We start from the raw sequence: 22170 nt of genomic DNA on the forward strand, positions 1-22170 counted from the left end.
TCCTTTACACCACTGGGGGGGATAGTATACTGTACTTAGTTCCTTTACACCACTGGGGGGGATAGTATACTGTACTTAGTTCCTTTACACCACTGGGGGGGATAGTATACTGTACTTAGTTCCTTTACACCACTGGGGGGGATAGTATACTGTACTTAGTTCCTTTACACCACTGGGGGGGATAGTATACTGTACTTAGTTCCTTTACACCACTGGGGGGGATAGTATACTGTACTTAGTTCCTTTACACCACTGGGGGGGATAGTATACTGTACTTAGTTCCTTTACACCACTGGGGGGGATAGTATACTGTACTTAGTTCCTTTACACCACTGAGGGGGATAGTATACTGTACTTAGTTCCTTTACACCACTGGGGGGGATAGTATACTGTACTTAGTTCCTTTACACCACTGGGGGGGATAGTATACTGTACTTAGTTCCTTTACACCACTGGGGGGGATAGTATACTGTACTTAGTTCCTTTACACCACTGGGGGGATAGTATACTGTACTTAGTTCCTTTACACCACTGGGGGGATAGTATACTGTACCTAGTTCCTTTACACCACTGAGGAGGATAGTATACTGTACTTAGTTCCTTTACACCACTGGGGGGGATAGTATACTGTACTTAGTTCCTTTACACCACTGGGGAGGATAGTATACTGTACTTAGTTCCTTTACACCACTGAGGAGGATAGTATACTGTACTTAGTTCCTTTACACCACTGGGGGGGATAGTATACTGTACCTAGTTCCTTTACACCACTGGGGGGGATAGTATACTGTACCTAGTTCCTTTACACCACTGAGGAGGATAGTATACTGTACTTAGTTCCTTTACACCACTGGGGGGGATAGTATACTGTACCTAGTTCCTTTACACCACTGGGGGGGATAGTATACTATACTTAGTTCCTTTACACCACTGGGGGGGATAGTATACTGTACCTAGTTCCTTTACACCACTGAGGAGGATAGTATACTGTACTTAGTTCCTTTACACCACTGGGGGGGATAGTATACTGTACCTAGTTCCTTTACACCACTGGGGAGGATAGTATACTGTACTTAGTTCCTTTACACCACTGGGGAGGATAGTATACTGTACTTAGTTCCTTTACACCACTGGGGAGGATAGTATACTGTACTTAGTTCCTTTACACCACTGGGGGGATAGTATACTGTACTTAGTTCCTTTACACCACTGGGGGGATAGTATACTGTACTTAGTTCCTTTACACCACTGGGGGGGATAGTATACTGTACTTAGTTCCTTTACACCACTGGGGGGGATAGTATACTGTACTTAGTTCCTTTACACCACTGAGGAGGATAGTATACTGTACTTAGTTCCTTTACACCACTGGGGGGGATAGTATACTGTACTTAGTTCCTTTACACCACTGGGGGGATAGTATACTGTACTTAGTTCCTTTACACCACTGGGGGGGATAGTATACTGTACTTAGTTCCTTTACACCACTGGGGGGGGATAGTATACTGTACCTAGTTCCTTTACACCACTGGGGAGGATAGTATACTGTACTTAGTTCCTTTACACCACTGGGGGGGATAGTATACTGTACTTAGTTCCTTTACACCACTGGGGGGGATAGTATACTGTACCTAGTTCCTTTACACCACTGGGGAGGATAGTATACTGTACTTAGTTCCTTTACACCACTGGGGGGGATAGTATACTGTACCTAGTTCCTTTACACCACTGGGGGGGATAGTATACTGTACCTAGTTCCTTTACACCACTGGGGGGGATAGTATACTGTACTTAGTTCCTTTACACCACTGGGGGGGATAGTATACTGTACCTAGTTCCTTTACACCACTGGGGGGGATAGTATACTGTACCTAGTTCCTTTACACCACTGGGGAGGATAGTATACTGTACTTAGTTCCTTTACACCACTGGGGGGGATAGTATACTGTACCTAGTTCCTTTACACCACTGGGGGGGATAGTATACTGTACTTAGTTCCTTTACACCACTGGGGGGGATAGTATACTGTACTTAGTTCCTTTACACCACTGGGGGGGATAGTATACTGTACTTAGTTCCTTTACACCACTGGGGGGGATAGTATACTGTACCTAGTTCCTTTACACCACTGGGAGGATAGTATACTGTACTTAGTTCCTTTACACCACTGGGGGGGATAGTATATTATTTGTGAAGGCGAGAGATAGAGGTCCATTATCTTCTTAGATGTGGACAGCGCACAGTGTTTTATTGAGCGTACCATATCCAGTTATCAAAGGAAAAATAAAGAGCTTGCCGTGTTTGTGTTCATAACCTGGGGGAAAAAATATACACTAATAAAAACATCAAACAAAACATCAATCAAAAAGCTGTGTTGTCTTGGTAACCACTTTTAGTCCAACAAGCAGCTGCTACAGATTATAATTGTTGTTATGGTTACAGCATAGGCTATATGAGGTTTAACCATGCACGTGAACCCTGGTGACTCTATTCTGAGAATCTTGAATAGGCGAAAGTTTCGGGGGAAAACGGCAGAATTGCATGCTCACAACGTGGACCGCTGCAATGTGTTATGAGCTTGTAGATGGCATAATGATATTTACGGCAAAGAGATTTGATGATGTATGGGAAAAAACTAGGGGACCAAGTACAGAGTGTGGCAGTGGAACAGGGGTAGAGTGGCCGATAGAGCGGCCGGATGGGAACCGCAATGTTCCCAGTTCGATCCCGGGCTCCCCCAGAGCTATTGTTGAAGTCCTAATTGCTCCCAATGTGCAGGTGGGGGAGGCCCCTGGTCAACGAAGTATACAGGGTTCAACAACTTCAAATAAGCAAATGCACAAACCCTTGCATCCTATTCTAGATTCAAGATTCAAGATTCAAGACTTTATTGCCATGTCAACAGAGTTGATTGGAATTTGTTTCAGTGTACTAAAAACATACATACGATACATACAGTACACATATTCACATCACATAATCAGACAGAACACGATACAAAAGTACAGACATCATATGAGGGGGACCAATAAATAAGAAGAATGCAAAATGTTACAATTCATGTTGAATAAATAAAAAGCAAATTCATCACAGTTCATCGTTTTACAAAGCAGCTTCACGCTGTAAAGTGCGAGTGAAAAGAGGGTCAGCATTCAAGAGGCGAACAGCCTCGGGATAAGTGCTGTTCTTAAAGCGGCAGGTATTGCACTTTAGAGACCGGAGTCTCCTACCTGAGGGCAGGGGTGCGAAAAGAGAGCAGGCAGGGTGGGAGGGGTCAGCGATCACCTTCTGCATTCTGCGCTTAGTGCGTATGGTGTAGATAGAGGAGACGGATGGGAGGTCGAGGCCAATGATTTTTGACGCTGTGCATACCACCCTTTCCAGCCGTTTCCTCTCTAAGACGGTGGTGTTTCCATACCACACTGTGACTGAGAAGACGAGGACACTCTCCACAGTGGCTCTGTAGAAGTGAACCAACGCCTCCCCAGTCACACCGAACTTCTTTAAGAGGCGTAGGAAGTGAAGCCTCTGGTGGGCTTTACTCAGGATGTTACTAGTGTTAACTTCCCATTTTAGGGAGCAGCATATAGTGGTGCCAAGGAATTTAAAACTGTCGACCCTTTCGACAGGCTGGTCGTCGATAACCAGGGATGGGGGGATGATCCCCTTTTTCCTGAAATCAAAGATAATTTCTTTGGTCTTAGCCAGGTTTAGGATAAGATTATTCGAAGTGCACCAGTCTACGAGGGCTGCCACCTCGGCCCTGTAGGCTGATTCGTCACCATTTTTAATATAGCCAACGACAGTTGTGTCATCTGCATATTTAAAAAAAGAAATAAATTGAGAATGTGAAAAAAGTGCCCTTCCGGGCACAGGTCTCCACCAGGTTATCCACAGATCCGTGCAGTTAGAGGTAAAAACACTTTTCGGCCAGTTATAGCGCCACCTTGAGGCTGAGTTGAAATTGTTCATGTGGCATTTGGTCCTCGGCCTAGTGGGAATGTGGGTGCACAATTTCACGGAAATCACGCGATGTGTTCATGATTTGCAGCATTTTGTTTGAAACTGAGCACTCCTGTGAACTTTGGAAGCCAATCTTAACCAATCAGGATGGAGTGTGATAAATCTGAAAGACCCGTTTCGTTGAATGGCTCTAGAGAGACTGTGTACCAATTTGCGTGATGTTTGGACAAAATCTGTAGGTGTACTGTGCAAAAACTTGTTTTGCACAAAGCGGCCTCTTGGTGGCGCTATAACAGGCCGTTGTGGAAAGTTTGGGGCAGAGGTTCATCGTTGGCATCCAGGGAGTGTGTGTGCAAAATTTGGCATCGACCGGGTTAACGGTGAAGTTTTTGCACAAAGCGGCCTCTTGGTGGCGCTATAACAGGCCGTTGTGGAAAGTTTGGGGCAGAGGTTCATCGTTGGCATCCAGGGAGTGTGTGTGCAAAATTTGGCATCGACCGGGTTAACGGTGGGCGAGATTAGCCTGTCACGGACACACACACGGACGGACGGACGGACGGACGGACGGAGTGCAAAACATACTCTCCCCACATGCCTTCGGCCTGGTGGAGACAATAAAGTCATTGGTATAAAGTGCGAAGAGGAGGGCTGAGAGAACACAGCCCTGAGGGGCCCCAGTGTTAAGAGTCCTGGATTGAGAGAGCATGTTGCCAATCTTAACCACTTGCTTCCGGTTTGACAGAAAGTCTAAAATTCTGTGGGGAACAATCCTCAAAAACAGCCTGAACTACATGCTCACATCCAGTTGCACTGCAGCGCATTGTGAGCTTGTAGATCGTCTATTTTTGGCAAAGACATTTAGTATAGTATATAGTAAAAAGTACACACCATGAACACTGCAAACTCTGGGACACTTTAGTAGACTTAAGTGGTTAACACATTCCCGCCCGTTACAGACGGGATCGTGAGGCCAGTGCCAGTCAAGTGCCATACCAAAGTAGAAGAAGAGATCCTGGGCAACCAGGAAGTGCAGCCCCCACCACACTAGATTGGGTTAAAACGATCCCAAACATTAATTTACAACAGGCAAACTAAAATATATGAAGTGGAAAACAAGACTAAATAAGACTAAGGCGGTAATCAGACCGGCAAGAAATGTTGCCAGGCTATTGACAGGCATACAGTACATTAGCACTTCAGCTTCAAGTTGAACCCAGCACAGCTCTCAGCTCCGCTGTGGAGCGCTTATCAGCCATGCCACTTCTGAACCGTGGCGGACAAGGAAAATTAGTCTGGCGCTTACTCTGCTTTCTCTAGAGACGGCTAAAACCTCAGCTTTCACTACTGTTTGCCAGTGTGGCTGTTACGGCTCACTCCTCCTCACCTTCACATGCAAGCACGGCTTAGCCACTCCCCCCTCACTGACTACTCCATGGCTCTACTCAGCACACCTGCTCTCCTGCACCAATCCTCTGCACCTGTCTTCCATCCTGCAATCAACCACTGCCTCTACAAGAACCCAGTCTGCCCCTCATTCTACGCCAGAGCTTCTCGTGTCAACACGTATGGTAAAGTACAGCTCTAGCTTTAAGTGTTGTTAAACTAAGTTATAGAGCTAGTTAGAATTTAGCCTTACGTAGCTGTTCGACTTTGCAGCTCCAGCCTTTGTTGCCTTTGCCGTATTATTATTATTCTCTGAAGACTGACGCCTCCTCTCCTTCTCCTCCTCAGTGTTTGAATTCCGTGCTGAGTTTGGCCAACCTGGAGAGCCACCACCATTCTACCACTGCACTCAACTCCTTTCCATATTACTTTGTGAATAAACCTGAACACTTCAGAACAACGCCTCCTCTCTTGCTGTGCACTTGGGTCACAACTTACTAAACATAACAGTAAGCTCTGGCCATCGGGACCCAGCCAGCATGGAGAAAACATTTCAGGCCCAGGGACAAGTTTTGAATGAACACTCTCGCCTATTAAAGGAGGCTTCCAATGCTGTCATAAGTATTAAAGAGGATCTCCAAGGGGTTACTGCTCGTCAACAGTCCCAGGCCAACCAACAGCAAGCCCAGGTGGACCAGCTCTCTGCCGTGGTCCAGAATCTCGCTGACCAGGTTGCTGCACTCAGTGCTCGACTCCTTCCACCCACGGCTCCCCCCGTGCCTGCTTCTGCCCTATCTGGGCCTGCTCCAGACCCGGCCCTCGTGCCAGCCACTCGAGAGCCCCATCTGGTGGCACCGGCTATCTATGACGGGTCTTTCGCCCACTGCCGTGAATTCCTCATGCAGTGTGAGTATGTCTTTGCACTTCAACCGAGCATGTATTCCACTGCCGCCGCCCGCATAGCCTACATAGCAAATCTCACCACCGGTCAGGCTCGCCGGTGGGTTATGGCTAGTCGTGAGGGCTCGGCACATTACATGCATGACTATGCTGCATTTTCTGATGAGTTCAGAACTGTGTTCGATCATGATGTCCATGGGCAGGATGCAGACTCAGTCCTTTCCACCCTCCAGCAGGGTTCTAGCTCTGTTGCGCAGTATGCCACAGAGTTTCGTATCCTTGCAGCTCGTTGTCAGTGGAACGAGCCTGCTTTGTTCAGTGCTTTCCGGCGGGGCTTGGCAGAGCCCGTGAAGGATGCCTTGTCTGGGAGAGAGAAGCCCTGCACGTTGAACCAACTCATCTCCCTCTCTATTTCCCTTGATGAGCGTCACCGGGAACGCAAACGTGAGAAGGCTCACCAGTCTCGCCCTGCTGCTGGGCCGTCTTCCTCGCCTTCAGCCAGCCTTAGCCGGCCTGCTCTCCTTCCTGATCTCGCTACATCTGCCGGTGAGGAGCCTATGCAGTTGGGCCGAGCCCGCTTAACCTCTGCTGAACGTGACCACCGAAGATTACGGGGACTCTGCATGTATTGTGCAGGTTCAGCACACTCTGTGGACTCTTGCCCCATCCTGCATTCCAGAGCCTCCTCAGGCCGACTGCCAAAAGACAGGGCTCACCCGCTCGGGGGTTCCGAGTGAGCCGCTTGTCCGACCCCCTGTCCCGCTCCAGCAAGTCCAGGTTCATTGTCACTCTTGCCTGGTCAGGGCACACACTCACCGTTCCTGCCCTGATAGACTCTGGTGCTGATGAGAGCTTCGTGGACCAACGTTACGCCCAGGAGGTAGGCCTCCCCATTGTGCCTCTGGAGAAGTCCCTCTCTGCTTTCGATTTGGATGGCCACCCCATGGGTCCTGTCACACACCAATGCGAAGCTTTCACCCTCACTGTCTCAGGAAATCACATAGAGAGCATCCGCCCCTACGTCATTGACTCTCCTGACACACCTTTCATCCTAGGCAGACCTTGGCTGGAGCTCCACAATCCTCACGTCTGTTGGAGTTCGGGCCGCATTCTCAGCTGGAGCATTCCCTGCCACGCCCGCTGCCTTCGGTCTGCCCAGACGCCTTCTCTGCCTGAACGACCCAGTCTTGCCCCTCCTGATCTTTCCAAGGTCCCTCCTGAGTACCACGACCTGGGTGAGGCATTCAGTAAGGAGCGAGCATGCACTCTTCCTCCTCACCGACCCTACGACTGTGCCATCGAGCTCCGTCCTGACGCTCCGCTTCCAGCCAGTCGCCTCTACAACCTCTCACTACCTGAGAAGGCAGCTATGGACAGTTACATTGATGGCTGTCTGGCTGAGGGTCTTATACGTCCTTCCACATCCCCGGTGGCAGCGGGCTTTTTCTTCGTCAAGAAGAAGGGTGGGGATCTGAGGCCGTGCATAGACTACAGGCAGCTCAACAACATCACCATCAAGAACAAATATCCTCTCCCCCTCATGAGCTCCAACTTTGAACCCCTTGTCGGTGCTACCATCTTCACCAAGTTGGATCTCAGGAACGCATACCACCTCGTGCGTATCCGTAAAGGGGATGAATGGAAGACCGCTTTCAAGACACCCCGTGGACACTACGAATACCTGGTCATGCCCTTCGGTCTCACAAATGCCCCCTCAGTCTTTCAGGCTCTCATGAACGACATGCTCCGGGACATGCTAGAGGTATTCGTGGTCCTTTACCTTGATGACATCCTGGTATTCTCCCGGGGCATTGAGGAGCATATCCAGCATGTCCGTATGGTCATCCAGCGTCTCTTGGAGAATCGTCTGTACATTAAGGCTGAGAAATGTGTCTTTCACTCGCCTTCCGTGGAGTTCCTTGGACTCATTGTGGAGGATGGCTGTATCCGTCCCGACCCCCACAAGGTCCAAGCCGTCGTCGACTGGCCGCAACCCACAACCCGCAGACAGCTCCAGGGTTTCCTAGGATTTGCTAATTTCTACCGCCGTTTCATTCGGAACTACAGCCGCATAGCTGCCCCTCTTACTCGACTCACCTCCACTCTGCATCCTTACGTCTGGACGCCTGCTGCCGGTGCCGCTTTTGCTGCCCTCAAGGAGCACTTCACCACAGCCCCTGTCCTTCTCCATCCAGACCCCTCCAGGCCATTCATAGTGGAGGTAGATGCTTCTGACATCGGTCTAGGGGCTGTCTTATCCCAGCGGTCTGTAAGGGACCAGAAGCTACACCCCTGTGCCTTTCTCTCCCGTCGTTTTGACCCAGCCGAGGAGAACTACGATATTGGGAATAGGGAGCTGCTAGCTGTGGTGGCAGCCTTTGAGGAGTGGCGCCACTGGCTGGAGGGTGCTGAAGAGCCCACGGTGGTCTGGTCCGACCATAAGAACCTGACCTTCATCCGGGAGGCCAAGCGTCTCAACTCTCGCCAGGCACGGTGGGCACAGTTCCTGGATAGGTTCAGCTACACCATCACCTACAGACCTGGCTCCAGTAACACCAAGGCTGATTCCTTGTCCCGACAACATGCCCCGGAGAAGTCCTCAGCCGAGCCTGAACCCATTGTTCCGGCTGCTTGTATCGTAGGAGTGGTCACCATGAACATTGAGGCTGAGGTCAAACAGGCCCAACAAGCTGAGCCGGGCCCAGACGATGGTCCTCGTCACCGGCTCTTCGTGCCTGATTCGGTGCGTTCTCGAGTGCTGCAGTGGGGCCATTCCAGCCAGTTTGCTTGCCACCCCGGGTATCAGCGCACCCTCTCCTTCCTGAGCCGGAGATTTTGGTGGCCGTCCATGAGGACTGACGTCCGGGAGTTTGTCGCTGCCTGCGCCACCTGTTCCCGTGCCAAGGCGTCACACCAGCCACCGGCTGGCCTTCTTCGCCCACTCCCTGTGCCCACCCGCCCTTGGTCTCACATTGGCTTGGACTTTGTGACCGGTTTTCCCCCTTCCCATGGGAACACCATCATCCTCACTGTGGTGGACCGGTTTTCCAAGGCGGTGCACCTAGTGGCGCTCCCTAAGCTCCCATCCTCTGCGGAGACAGCTGCACTCCTCACCCAGCATGTCTACCGTCTTCATGGGCTTCCCAGTGACATTGTCTCTGACAGGGGCCCGCAGTTCACGTCCCAGGTCTGGCGGGCCTTCTGTAAGGAGATTGGCGCCACCGTTAGCCTCTCCTCGGGATACCACCCACAGTCCAACGGTCAGGCTGAGCGGACCAACCAGAGCTTGGAGTCGGCCCTCCGCTGTGTCTCTGCTCTCCACCCCACCTCCTGGAGCAAGGATCTACCCTGGGTGGAATACTCACTCAATGCCCTTACCTGTGCCGCCACTGGCAGGTCCCCTTTCGAAGCCTCTCTGGGTTACCAACCCCCGTTGTTCTCTCTCCAGGAGTCGGAGGCCTCTGTCCCCTCTGTCCAGGCCCACTTCCGTCGGTGTCGGCGCGTGTGGAAGAAAGTCCGCGCCGCCCTGCTTCGCTCCAACGAGCGTTCCTGCCGTGGGGCCAACCGTCGCCGCATTCCTGCTCCGGTGTACCAGGCTGGGCAACGTGTGTACCTCTCCTCTGCCGATCTACCGCTCCAGGTGCCTTCCAAGAAGTTGGCTCCCCGGTTTGTCGGTCCCTTCGAGATTGACCACGTCCTGAGTCCGGCGGCTGTGCGTCTCAAGCTCCCGGCCTCCCTGCGTGTACATCCCGTGTTTCACGTGTCCAAGATCAAGCCTGTGTCCTCGAGCCCACTCATGCCCTCTGCCCCTGCTCCTCCGCCGCCTCAGATGGTCGACGGGCATCCCCAGTGGACAGTTCGGCGGCTACTGAAGGTTCGGCGCAGAGGTCGAGGTTTCCAGTTTCTGGCGGACTGGGAGGGTTACGGCCCCGAGGAACGCAGTTGGATCTCCAGAAAGCTCATCATGGATCCCTCTCTCCTTCGGGACTTCTACAGGGCCAACCCCGACGCCCCCGGGAGGTCGCCAGGAGGCGCCCCTCGGAGGGGGGGTACTGTTACGGCTCACTCCTCCTCACCTTCACATGCAAGCACGGCTTAGCCACTCCCCCCTCACTGACTACTCCATGGCTCTACTCAGCACACCTGCTCTCCTGCACCAATCCTCTGCACCTGTCTTCCATCCTGCAATCAACCACTGCCTCTACAAGAACCCAGTCTGCCCCTCATTCTACGCCAGAGCTTCTCGTGTCAACACGTATGGTAAAGTACAGCTCTAGCTTTAAGTGTTGTTAAACTAAGTTATAGAGCTAGTTAGAATTTAGCCTTACGTAGCTGTTCAACTTTGCAGCTCCAGCCTTTGTTGCCTTTGCCGTATTATTATTATTCTCTGAAGACTGACGCCTCCTCTCCTTCTCCTCCTCAGTGTTTGAATTCCGTGCTGAGTTTGGCCAACCTGGAGAGCCACCACCATTCTACCACTGCACTCAACTCCTTTCCATATTACTTTGTGAATAAACCTGAACACTTCAGAACAACGCCTCCTCTCTTGCTGTGCACTTGGGTCACAACTTACTAAACATAACAGTGGCAGACACCTAAAACCTCAGCTTTCTCTACTGTTTGCCAGTGTGGCCGACACCTAAAACCTCAGCTTTCTCTACTGTTTGCCAGTGTGGCCGACACCTAAAACCTCAGCTTTCTCTACTGTTTGCCAGTGTGGCCGACACCTAAAACCTCAGCTTTCTCTACTGTTTGCCAGTGTGGCCGACACCTAAAACCTCAGCTTTCTCTACTGTTTGCCAGTGTGGCCGACACCTAAAACCTCAGCTTTCTCTACTGTTTGCCAGTGTGGCCGACACCTAAAACCTCAGCTTTCTCTACTGTTTGCCAGTGTGGCCGACACCTAAAACCTCAGCTTTCTCTACTGTTTGCCAGTGTGGCCGACACCTAAAACCTCAGCTTTCTCTACTGTTTGCCAGTGTGGCCGACACCTAAAACCTCAGCTTTCTCTACTGTTTGCCAGTGTGGCCGACACCTAAAACCTCAGCTTTCTCTACTGTTTGCCAGTGTGGCCGACACCTAAAACCTCAGCTTTCTCTACTGTTTGCCAGTGTGGCCGACACCTAAAACCTCAGCTTTCTCTACTGTTTGCCAGTGTGGTAGACGGCTAAAACCTGATTTAAACTTAAGGTAGTTGTACGCCGCTGGTGGCACACGCAAAACATAGGCGATCTATGCTGAGCTTATGGGTTACGTTATGAGCTTGTTGATCTGCTATTTTCGGAGCGCAACATGATGCAGAGCCAAGTATAACTGAGGCCTTTAAGGCCCCTAAAGGCCATGCACCTTGCACCCAACTGGACACCTTAAATCAGTAGATTGTCGTGTGCAAAGTGGGCCTGAAGGTCACACTAGAGGAACGGCCATGGGGACATTCAACATTACTGTGGTTTATCCATCATTCACGGACCATGAATGCACGTTTCATGGCAATAATAGGCAAATTAGCGAGGCCTTAGGAACCATGGGGTCACCAACGCGAGGCCTTAGGAACCATGGGGTCACCAACGTGTGAATTCCGTTTGTGTCCGAGCATAGGCATGGTAACGCCCCGCCTGCCTGTGATTGGCTTACCGACACTGCCCGTCTTGACTGTCCTCCGAGGTGGATATGCTGGATAGTCTGATGCGAGGTTATTCCGTGGTGGAAAATAATACAAGTAGTACGGTATGATACAAGAGAACGCTAACTTGTAAGTTTTATTTTTGTAGAGGCAAACTAATATTGTTTATGCCATTTGCTTTGATGGAATAATTGATTGAACATGCACGCCATAATATGATTTGATTTGGGTGTGTTCTGTAGACCTATGTGTAAACTTGAAACATTATTTTACTATAAAAAGGTAAATTCTTTTAAATCATAGGACAACATACGACATACGTGTTCAATCAATTATTCAATCAAAGCAAACGGCATAAACAATAAGTTTGCCTCTTCTACAAAAATAAAACGTACAAATTAGTTACAAGGCTGCATTCTGTCACGCGTGCCAAGCTGTCATTCTCTTGTAGCCTATTATTTATTTCTCAATCTCACCATGGAGTAACCTTGCGTCTCGGAGGACAGTCAAGACGGGCAGTGTCAGTAGACCAATCACAGGCAGGCGGGGCGTTACCATGCCTCAGCCATGCCTATGCTCGGACACAAACGAGATTCACGCATCACCAACATCAGTATTATGCAAAAACACGCTCAGGAAGTGCCATGGCAATCTGCCCATCAGATTTGGAGATATCTTGTGTGCAACTGTCTTAATGGTACATGGTACAGGAAAGGTCAGCTAAATCAGCAGGGGCCATCCCCTGTGGAGCAGTAAAGGTGTACACTACAGCCATGGCAATCAGCCTGCAGTTTTCAAGATATCTTCTTTTGGAGTAAAGCGACAGCGACAGACTGATGGGTCGAGAGCCACTATAGAGGGTATGCGCGTGACATAATCATCATACCCGGAAGTTATGTGGGAACGCCTACTAAGGAAATACTTTTCTGGCCTTGATGTATCCAAACAGAAAAATCAGATTGCGGTAAACAACATTAAACTCACTTTGCCAAGTCACTTTGCCACTCGATTTCCCATTCAATTTATGCATGCGCATACCCTCTATTGTGGCATGCACTTTATTCTACTATTCTAAAAAGATTTATAGAATTAGAGCATAGTTAGAACTTCTAACTATGCTCTAATTCTCTAAAGCTTTTAATGACTTGGTGGGCCTGCACACATAACAAAAAGGTTTGATTTTGTTTCTGATTCTCATGGACTATACCCTTCCACATGGACCACAATACAACTGAACTAAGTCACAAACAGTTTCAGGGTATGGAGGTTGCTGGGTTACCCTTCATGTAACAAGAACGGGGAAAACAATTAAAAATAAAAAGAGCACAAGTAATTATTGTCCCATTTGCATTTGAATGTGGGAAATATAAGCTAAACTGTAGAAAATGCACTTGATGGGAAAGTGCAGTCAGGGATCAACGTATTAAAAAAATGCACAAAAAGTACACAATGACCTGCACACCATCCGCACTGCAATATGAACACTTTTATTATTTAAGCAACGTTTCGGTCAAAAGACCTTCTTCAAGGATGCTTGAAGGAGGTCTTTTGACCGAAACGTCGCTTAAATAATAAAAGTGTTCATATTAAAAATAGTTGATCAAAAGGGAAGGGTAGGAACGTTTTGTAGACCAAGCATATTTGCACATGCCTGGATATACAGTAGCGCTGCATTCAACATTCCTAATGATTAGGAGCAGTAGGCAGCTACACTATTTACCAGCACCCAGGGAGCAGTTAGGGGTTCAGCGTCTTGCTCAAGGACACTTCGACAGGATGCTGGGAGGAGCCGACGTCGAATCCAATTCGAGTCCCTCCAATTCCTCTACCACCTGTGCCACTGTTTGCCATTAGTCGAGGAAAATGCCTCGTCTGCACTTTGGTTCACACCAATGTGTCAGACAGCTACGCTAATTATAATCACCATCCGTCCTTTAAGGAAGAATTCAGTTTAGAAAATGACTTTATCTAAACACAGTGTGACATAGGGGTGTAAAAGTTAATTCATATAATAATTACATTTATTATAACAAATAAATTTGATTTGAATGAAATAATGCATTTTCACTAATAGCGGAAATAGCCCAATACCATGTAGGCAATACCTCAATACCGTAATACCTCAATACCATGTAGGCAATACCTCAATAGCATGTAGGTAATACCTCAATACCATGTAGGCAATACCTCAATACCATGTAGGTAATACCTCAATACCATGTAGGCAATACCTCAATACCTCAATACCACGTAGGTAATACCTCAATACCATGTAGGCAATACCTCAATACCTCAATACCATGTAGGTAATACCTCAATACCATGTAGGCAATACCTCAATACCTCAATACCATGTAGGTAATACCTCAATACCATGTAGGCAATACATCAATACCATGTAGGTAATACCTCAATACCATGTAGGCAATACCTTAATACCTCAATACCATGTAGGCAATACCTTAATACCTCAATACCATGTAGGCAATACCTCAATACCCTAATACCATGTAGGCAATACCTTAAAGGGACACTTCACCCTTTTTGCAAAAAAATATATGTTAATGACGTTTAGAAGCTTTAGATCACTTTCCTGGGGGTATTTATGTGTGTAATAAGTGGTTTTAGATATTTTAGATTGTAGCAGTGAGCCTGTTGTCTCTGATGTCATGGACACTGGTCTCACTACCTTCCTGGACTACAATTCCCATAATTCTTTGGTGCACTGCTCCTCCTTGTGGATAGGGGGAGAGCTGTCTTACTGAGACAACATGTAGTCCAGGAAGGAAGTGAGCCCAGTGTCCATGACATCAGAGACAACAGGCTCACTGCTACAATCTAAAATATCTAAAACCACATATTACACACATAAATACCCCCAGGAAAGTGTTCTAAAGCTTCTAAACGTCATTAACATATATTTTTTTGCAAAAAGGGTGAAGTGTCCCTTTAATACCTCAATACCATGTAGGCAATACCTCAATACCCTAATACCATGTAGGCAATACCTCAATACCTCAATACCATGTAGGTAATACCTCAATACCATGTAGGCAATACCTCAATACCTCAATACCATGTAGGTAATACCTCAATACCTCAATACCATGTAGGCAATACCTCAATACCTCAATACCATGTAGGTAATACCTCAATACCATGTAGGCAATACCTCAATACCATGTAGATAATACCTCAATACCATGTAGGCAATACCTCAATACCATGTAGGTAATACCTCAATACCATGTAGGCAATACCTCAATACCATGTAGGCAATACCTCAATACCTCAATACCATGTAGGTAATACCTCAATACCATGTAGGCAATACCTCAATACCTCAATACCATGTAGGTAATACCTCAATACCATGTAGGCAATACATCAATACCATGTAGGTAATACCTCAATACCATGTAGGCAATACCTTAATACCTCAATACCATGTAGGCAATACCTCAATACCCTAATACCATGTAGGCAATACCTTAATACCTCAATACCATGTAGGCAATACCTCAATACCATGTAGGTAATACCTCAATACCATGTAGGCAATACCTCAATACCTCAATACCATGTAGGTAATACCTCAATACCATGTAGGCAATACCTCAATACCTCAATACCATGTAGGTAATACCTCAATACCATGTAGGCAATACCTCAATACCATGTAGGTAATACCTCAATACCTCAATACCATGTAGGCAATACCTCAATACCGTAATACCATGTAGGCAATACCTCAATACCGTAATACCATGTAGGCAATACCTCAATACCGTAATACCATGTAGGCAATACCTCAATACCATGTAGGTAATACCTCAATACCATGTAGGTAATACCGCAATACCTCAATACCATGTAGGTAATACCTCAATACCATGTAGGTAATACCTCAATACCATGTAGGTAATACCTCAATACCATGTAGGTAATACCTCAATACCATGAAGGTAATACCTCAATACCATGAAGGTAATACCTCAATACCATGTAGGCAATACCTCAATACCCTCAATACCATGTAGGTAATATCTTAATACCTTAATACCTCAATACCATGTAGGCAATACCTCAATACCATGTAGGTAATACCTCAATACCATGTAGGTAATACCTCAATACCATGTAGGCAATACCTTAATACCTCAATACCATAATACCATGTAGGCAATACCTCAATACCATGTAGGTCCTAATGTAAACATGTCAACATTCCGCTACCTTGGAGTACATGGCACCGCTCAGGACCAGTCCGTTGCGGATCCAGATGATGGAGGCAGCGGGTTTGGCGTTGTCGGCGTGACACGTGAGGTTGAGATGGTCGCCGGTCCGGAGACTCACCACCGGTGCTCCCACTATGACCGGCTCATCAGGAGGCACTGTAGAACACAGAGAGAGATGATCAGTGATCACTATGACCGGCTCATCAGGAGGCACTGTAGAACACAGAGAGAGATGATCAGTGATCACTATGACCGGCTCATCAGGAGGCACTGTAGAACACAGAGAGAGATGATCAGTGATCACTATGACCGGCTAATCAGGAGGCACTGTAGAACACAGAGAGATGATCAGTGATCACTATGACCGGCTAATCAGGAGGCACTGTAGAACACAGAGAGAGATGATCAGTGATCACTATGACCGGCTCATCAGGAGGCACTGTAGAACACAGAGAGAGATGATCAGTGATCACTATGACCGGCTCATCAGGAGGCACTGTAGAACACAGAGAGAGATGATCAGTGATCACTATGACCGGCTAATCAGGAGGCACTGTAGAACACAGAGAGAGATGATCAGTGATCACTATGACCGGCTCATCAGGAGGCACTGTAGAACACAGAGAGAGATGATCAGTGATCACTATGACCGGCTCATCAGGAGGCACTGTAGAACACAGAGAGAGATGATCAGTGATCACTATGACCGGCTCATCAGGAGGCACTGTAGAACACAGAGAGAGATGATCAGTGATCACTATGACCGGCTAATCAGGAGGCACTGTAGAACACAGAGAGAGATGATCAGTGATCACTATGACCGGCTCATCAGGAGGCACTGTAGAACACAGAGAGAGATGATCAGTGATCACTATGACCGGCTCATCAGGAGGCACTGTAGAACACAGAGAGAGATGATCAGTGATCACTATGACCGGCTCATCAGGAGGCACTGTAGAACACAGAGAGAGATGATCAGTGATCACTATGACCGGCTCATCAGGAGGCACTGTAGAACACAGAGAGAGATGATCAGTGATCACTATGACCGGCTCATCAGGAGGCACTGTAGAACACAGAGAGAGATGATCAGTGATCACTATGACCGGCTCATCAGGAGGCACTGTAGAACACAGAGAGAGAGGATCAGTGATCACTATGACCGGCTCATCAGGAGGCACTGTAGAACACAGAGAGAGATCAGTGCTGGGACGCACACGCAATTTATACTCAAGTTAAAAGTATCAATACTATGCAATATAGAAATACTCTGTTACGAGTAAAAGTCCGGAATTCCGGAAAAAAAACGTTTTAAAATGTAGTGTCCCATTTCAAGTTATTTTTTTTTAACATATGTTTATTGATTTTTCTTTACAACAAAGTAATTTCAAAACAATTATTTACATATATTCCCCCCCCCACATCCCATGGCAGCACAAATACAAACAAAATATTTTAAGAAACATCAGGCAATGTTCATGAATACAGAACAAAATAAAAAAAAACTCCCATTTCAAGTTTCGAAATGTATAAAAATCTTTTGAAAATTGCAGATCTACAAGCTCCCTTTGTGAGCTTGTACACACACACACACACACACACACACACACACACACACACACACACACACACACACACACACACACACACACACACACACACACACACACACACACACACACACACACACACACACACACACACACACACACACACACACACACACAAACAAACAAACTAGTTCTCAATATGTAAACCGTCGGCTGTCAGTGGAAACCTTGCATGTCCAAAAAACGTTCCTTTTTAATACTTTTAGACGACACTCTTGCATGAGTAAGACAATCAATTTATTAATAAACAACATAAAACATACAACGTTGAACTATGTAGATACAAGGTTTCTGCCCAACAGCAGTCGTCAACATCGATTGACGACTGATAAATGATTGACTTCGACCGGCTTCCGACTGAATGAAACCTCCCAAGACATTTCAGTAGAGGCAGACAGACAGTGCTGCTGGCTGGGTGACTGAATGAAACCTCCCAAGACATTTCAGTAGAGGCAGACAGACAGTGCTGCTGGCTGGGTGACTGAATGAAACCTCCCAAGACATTTCAGTAGAGGCAGACAGACAGTGCTGCTGGCTGGGTGACTGAATGAAACCTCCCAAGACATTTCAGTAGAGGCAGACAGACAGTGCTGCTGGCTGGGTGGGTGAAAGAAATGCAATCACTAAATGTCATTTCAAATGAAACATGTTTGCAGTAGTCACACAATACAGTGCAACTGTATTAAATTTAAGTCAGATAGTGTTCCAGGCATGAACAGCAGGGACCACGGGAACCCCCCCCCCTCCCATAAAAAAGAAAGCCACCAAAACAAAAACTTCCATGAAAGCTCTGGGCTTGGGCCCTGAACGCTCTGGGCTTGGGTCCAGACCTTGTCACACCGTCAGCACTGGAAGCATTCGGCTGTAGAGGCAACCCACTGAGAGCTTTCATTATTTGCTCTCATTCTAGACCAGTGCTCTGCAAACCTTTCTGTGCCCAAGGCAACACCAATGGGCAAGTCAAACTCTCCAGTCACACCTGTTTCCGTGGCCAAATTTCTTTTGCGTGCGTGCATATATACTGTATATATATATATATATATATATATATACAGTATATATGCACACACGCATACGTATACATTTGATTTTGAGACATACCAATACTGATCTTTCCAGATCCGATCAATTTTCCCAAACAATAACCAGCATCTTCTTCGAAGCTGCTGGTTATTGTTTGGGAAAATTGCGACCGGTAGACTTGTCACTGCTACTTGACACCGCTAGTCTTGCTGCTGACTGGGTTGCCAAGTCTGCATATTTCAAACATCTTTCAACACACTACTTACACACACTCCAACTCGCTTACAATTCGCGGACCTGGCAACAATCCATACCCTCTCACCATTGGCTCTTCCGTCACCACACGCACACACACACACACACACACACACACACACACACACACACACACACACACACACACACACACACACACACACACACACACACACACACACACACACACACACACACACACACACATGCATGCACGCACGCACGCATGCATGCACGCATACGCCTGGAAGCCACCGCCCACTCCACAAAGCTGATCTCCTCAGGAGAAGAGAAACAGCGGACTGGAGGAGGAGGAATTGTCGCCTCACGATTTTGCTTATTCTATCTAAATCTATCTATCTAAATCTCTGTATATAAAATATAGCTAACTCATCGAAACTCTTAGTTACATCAATATTGTTCTTCGCCAATAATTGGTTTGTGCCAAAGTATTACGATTATACAGCTTGCATTGGGCAATTCCACTGCCACGCACATTCTCAGCCATTTCCCATGATCTCGGTGGTTTGACCTAGAGCCAACTAATAGAAGAGTTACGACATTGAGGGGGCAGAAACCCAGCGCTCGAGCGCTGTTCATGCAGCCTGAACTCAACAGTTTCGGGAGACAAACAGTAAAGGTCTCCACAAACCGGGCGCAAATTCGGATTTTTAAGCGCCGTTTCTCCATCGTTCTTTTTTTTTTTTGTGTGTGTGTGGATTGTATGCTTTGAGAATTTCTGCCCTCTTCCATGGCATTTGCAAAAAACCAAGCATTCTCCCATGTTGATAAGAGTATTTAAAACTTGAACAGTACTAAAGCAGTGGTTCTGAACCTGTGGTCTGGGGACCACCAGTGACCAGTGGTCCTTGAGGGGGTTCCAGGTGGTCCCCAGCTAATTGACTTGGTAACCAAATTAATCCTTATAGATCTTTAACTCTTGAGAATGTAAAATTAAACCAAGTGGGTCCATTTGGTTCAATTTCACACTCTCAACAGTTGAATAATTGTTAAACATCTGCATTACTTCTACACCATTTGAGAATGTAGAAAAAACATGATATTTTGATCAACATTGGCCTGTTATCTCTCCTCATGGTACCAACATCAATACAGATCTTTAGTTTGGGTCTGAAAGGCTAAATGTCATCAAATGGTGGTCCGTGGCTCAAATGCAGAATAAATAATGGGCCTTGTAATGAAAGATCTTGACAACCACTGATTTAAGGTATATTTAGAACAGATAAAGAATATGCGATTAATTTGCCATTCATCGCAATTAACTATGGACAATCATGCGATTAATCGCGATTACATATTTTAATCAATTGACAGCCCTATTATTATATAAGACGGAGGCAACAATTGAGTACCACAGACGAAAAACAGTCTAAGTCCAAATTTCATTCTGACCCCTCCACGAAAAGGCCTCGTTGTCCTGAACCCGTATCTATCATTTATACATTATGGATCAATAGTGTGGTCAGATTCTCACCTAATACTTCGGTAGACTCAGATCCGTATGGGCGGGGAAATGGAATTCTTGCATATTTAATTGGCTGCGGTTTGCCTTCACACTGTCATTCGCAGCAATTGGAAACGCAGCAGGGGGGACCTTTATCAATGTGTTCCATTCATAAACTATAGCCTACACAGTGAAATCTATGGTGATAAAATTACACTCATAACGTGCATGTGTCGTGCTGTCTGGGACCCCCCCCCCCCCCCCTCTCTCTCTCTCTACGCACGCAGCCGCCACACACTGTTCTTTTGGGCATGGAGGCACAGCGCTGCATGAGCGCACTGATATAACTCCCCAGTCCCACACAGTGACAGCACTCCATGTTTACGGCACGCACAGACAGACAGAATATTATGTAGTATAATAATACACTGCAGTGTTTTTATGTGTTTTCTTAAGCAATTGATTAATGTACACGTCCTCATTTCGATCAGGGCTTCAGTCTCCTTATTCGACCACGTCTATCCAGAGTAACGGGACATCTTTGCGCTGCGTAAAATATGCCTTCTCCGTCTCCAACTGTGTTCAGCTCCTCACCCGCCACATTATGTTTGCTTCATTTCCTTTATTTACTGCGGATTGCATTCACACCTGCACCGAATCGTAGTCAAGTGCGATTCGAAGCGAAGCGAAACCCACGTTTTTGGGCGGAGTAAAATGCGGTTATTTGCTGCGCATTAGGATTCGAATGAGCCTTCACACCTGCCAAACGAAGCACACTTTCTGACAATGCGCAGCAGGATTCGTTTTAATCGCAGCAAGCTCTCTGGTATGAATGTGACCTTAGACTGTTTTTCGTCTGTGGCATTCAATTGTGCAAATAGCCAATCCACAAGTTCACAACGACCTTGTACATCTGCTATTTCACAACATTTATTAAATTGATTCAAATATGATTACTTTGGCGGGTCACAGCCTGAAAAGGCTCCTAAAATTGCTAGCCTGCCACCTTCATATTAACAAAAGCCTATTCATTGATTCACTCCCAAAATCTATTTGGCAAAAATAAAAAATAAAAACTTGTGGGGCGCTCACTTCGCATTCTCTCATGTTTGGCTATATTGGTGTCAAGGTGATGTATGTTTGCTCAGCAGTTGCTGATGTCTGCTCAGGAGGTTTGAGTGTTTACTCAGACCGAAAACAAATTAGAGGGAACATTGCCGCGGAACACCGCACTGACCTCCGATGGGACCCCCCTTATATTAAACACACATAGATACGGAAGCTGCTGGTTATTATTATTCACTTATGCCATATCACAATAGCAAATATATATATATATATATATATATATATATATATATATATATATATATATATATATATATATATATTTGCTATTCTGTCTAGTCTGTTGTGTTGCCTTTCAATTATTGAAAGGCAAAATGTGACTATACTTTTATTAGAATGACTGTCATTGTGGGGTTTTTTCATTCTATGAAAGCATGGAATCATAGCAAAATAATGGTGTATTGGTTAATTAGAGTGAATACAGTTATACAGGTTATAGGACTCTATAGGTTAAAACTCTCATTCAGAGAGAGTCCTACAGACACCTATGCCATCATGCATAGCGGGGGTTGCATTTCCTTTGTTTTCATCATAGGCCTAGGTGTCTTTCACGCCTCTAGTCTTTGTTTGATGATATCTGAC

General features: G+C 46.7%; 1 protein-coding gene across 1 annotated transcript in view; it reads right to left on the reverse strand.

Moving 5' to 3' along the window:
* LOC310861486 (kin of IRRE-like protein 3) overlaps window positions 1-22170 on the reverse strand; it is a 269242-nt gene that overhangs the window by 91210 nt on the left and 155862 nt on the right. Inside the window, exon 4 of the mRNA XM_083768947.1 lies at window positions 16106-16263. Within this exon, the coding sequence (XP_083625073.1) occupies window positions 16106-16263 (158 nt within the window). The remainder of the gene's footprint in view (window positions 1-16105; window positions 16264-22170) is intronic.

This window comes from Protomyctophum parallelum (assembly GCF_964188405.1).
Source record: "Protomyctophum parallelum genome assembly, chromosome: 1".
NCBI lineage: Eukaryota > Metazoa > Chordata > Actinopteri > Myctophiformes > Myctophidae > Protomyctophum > Protomyctophum parallelum.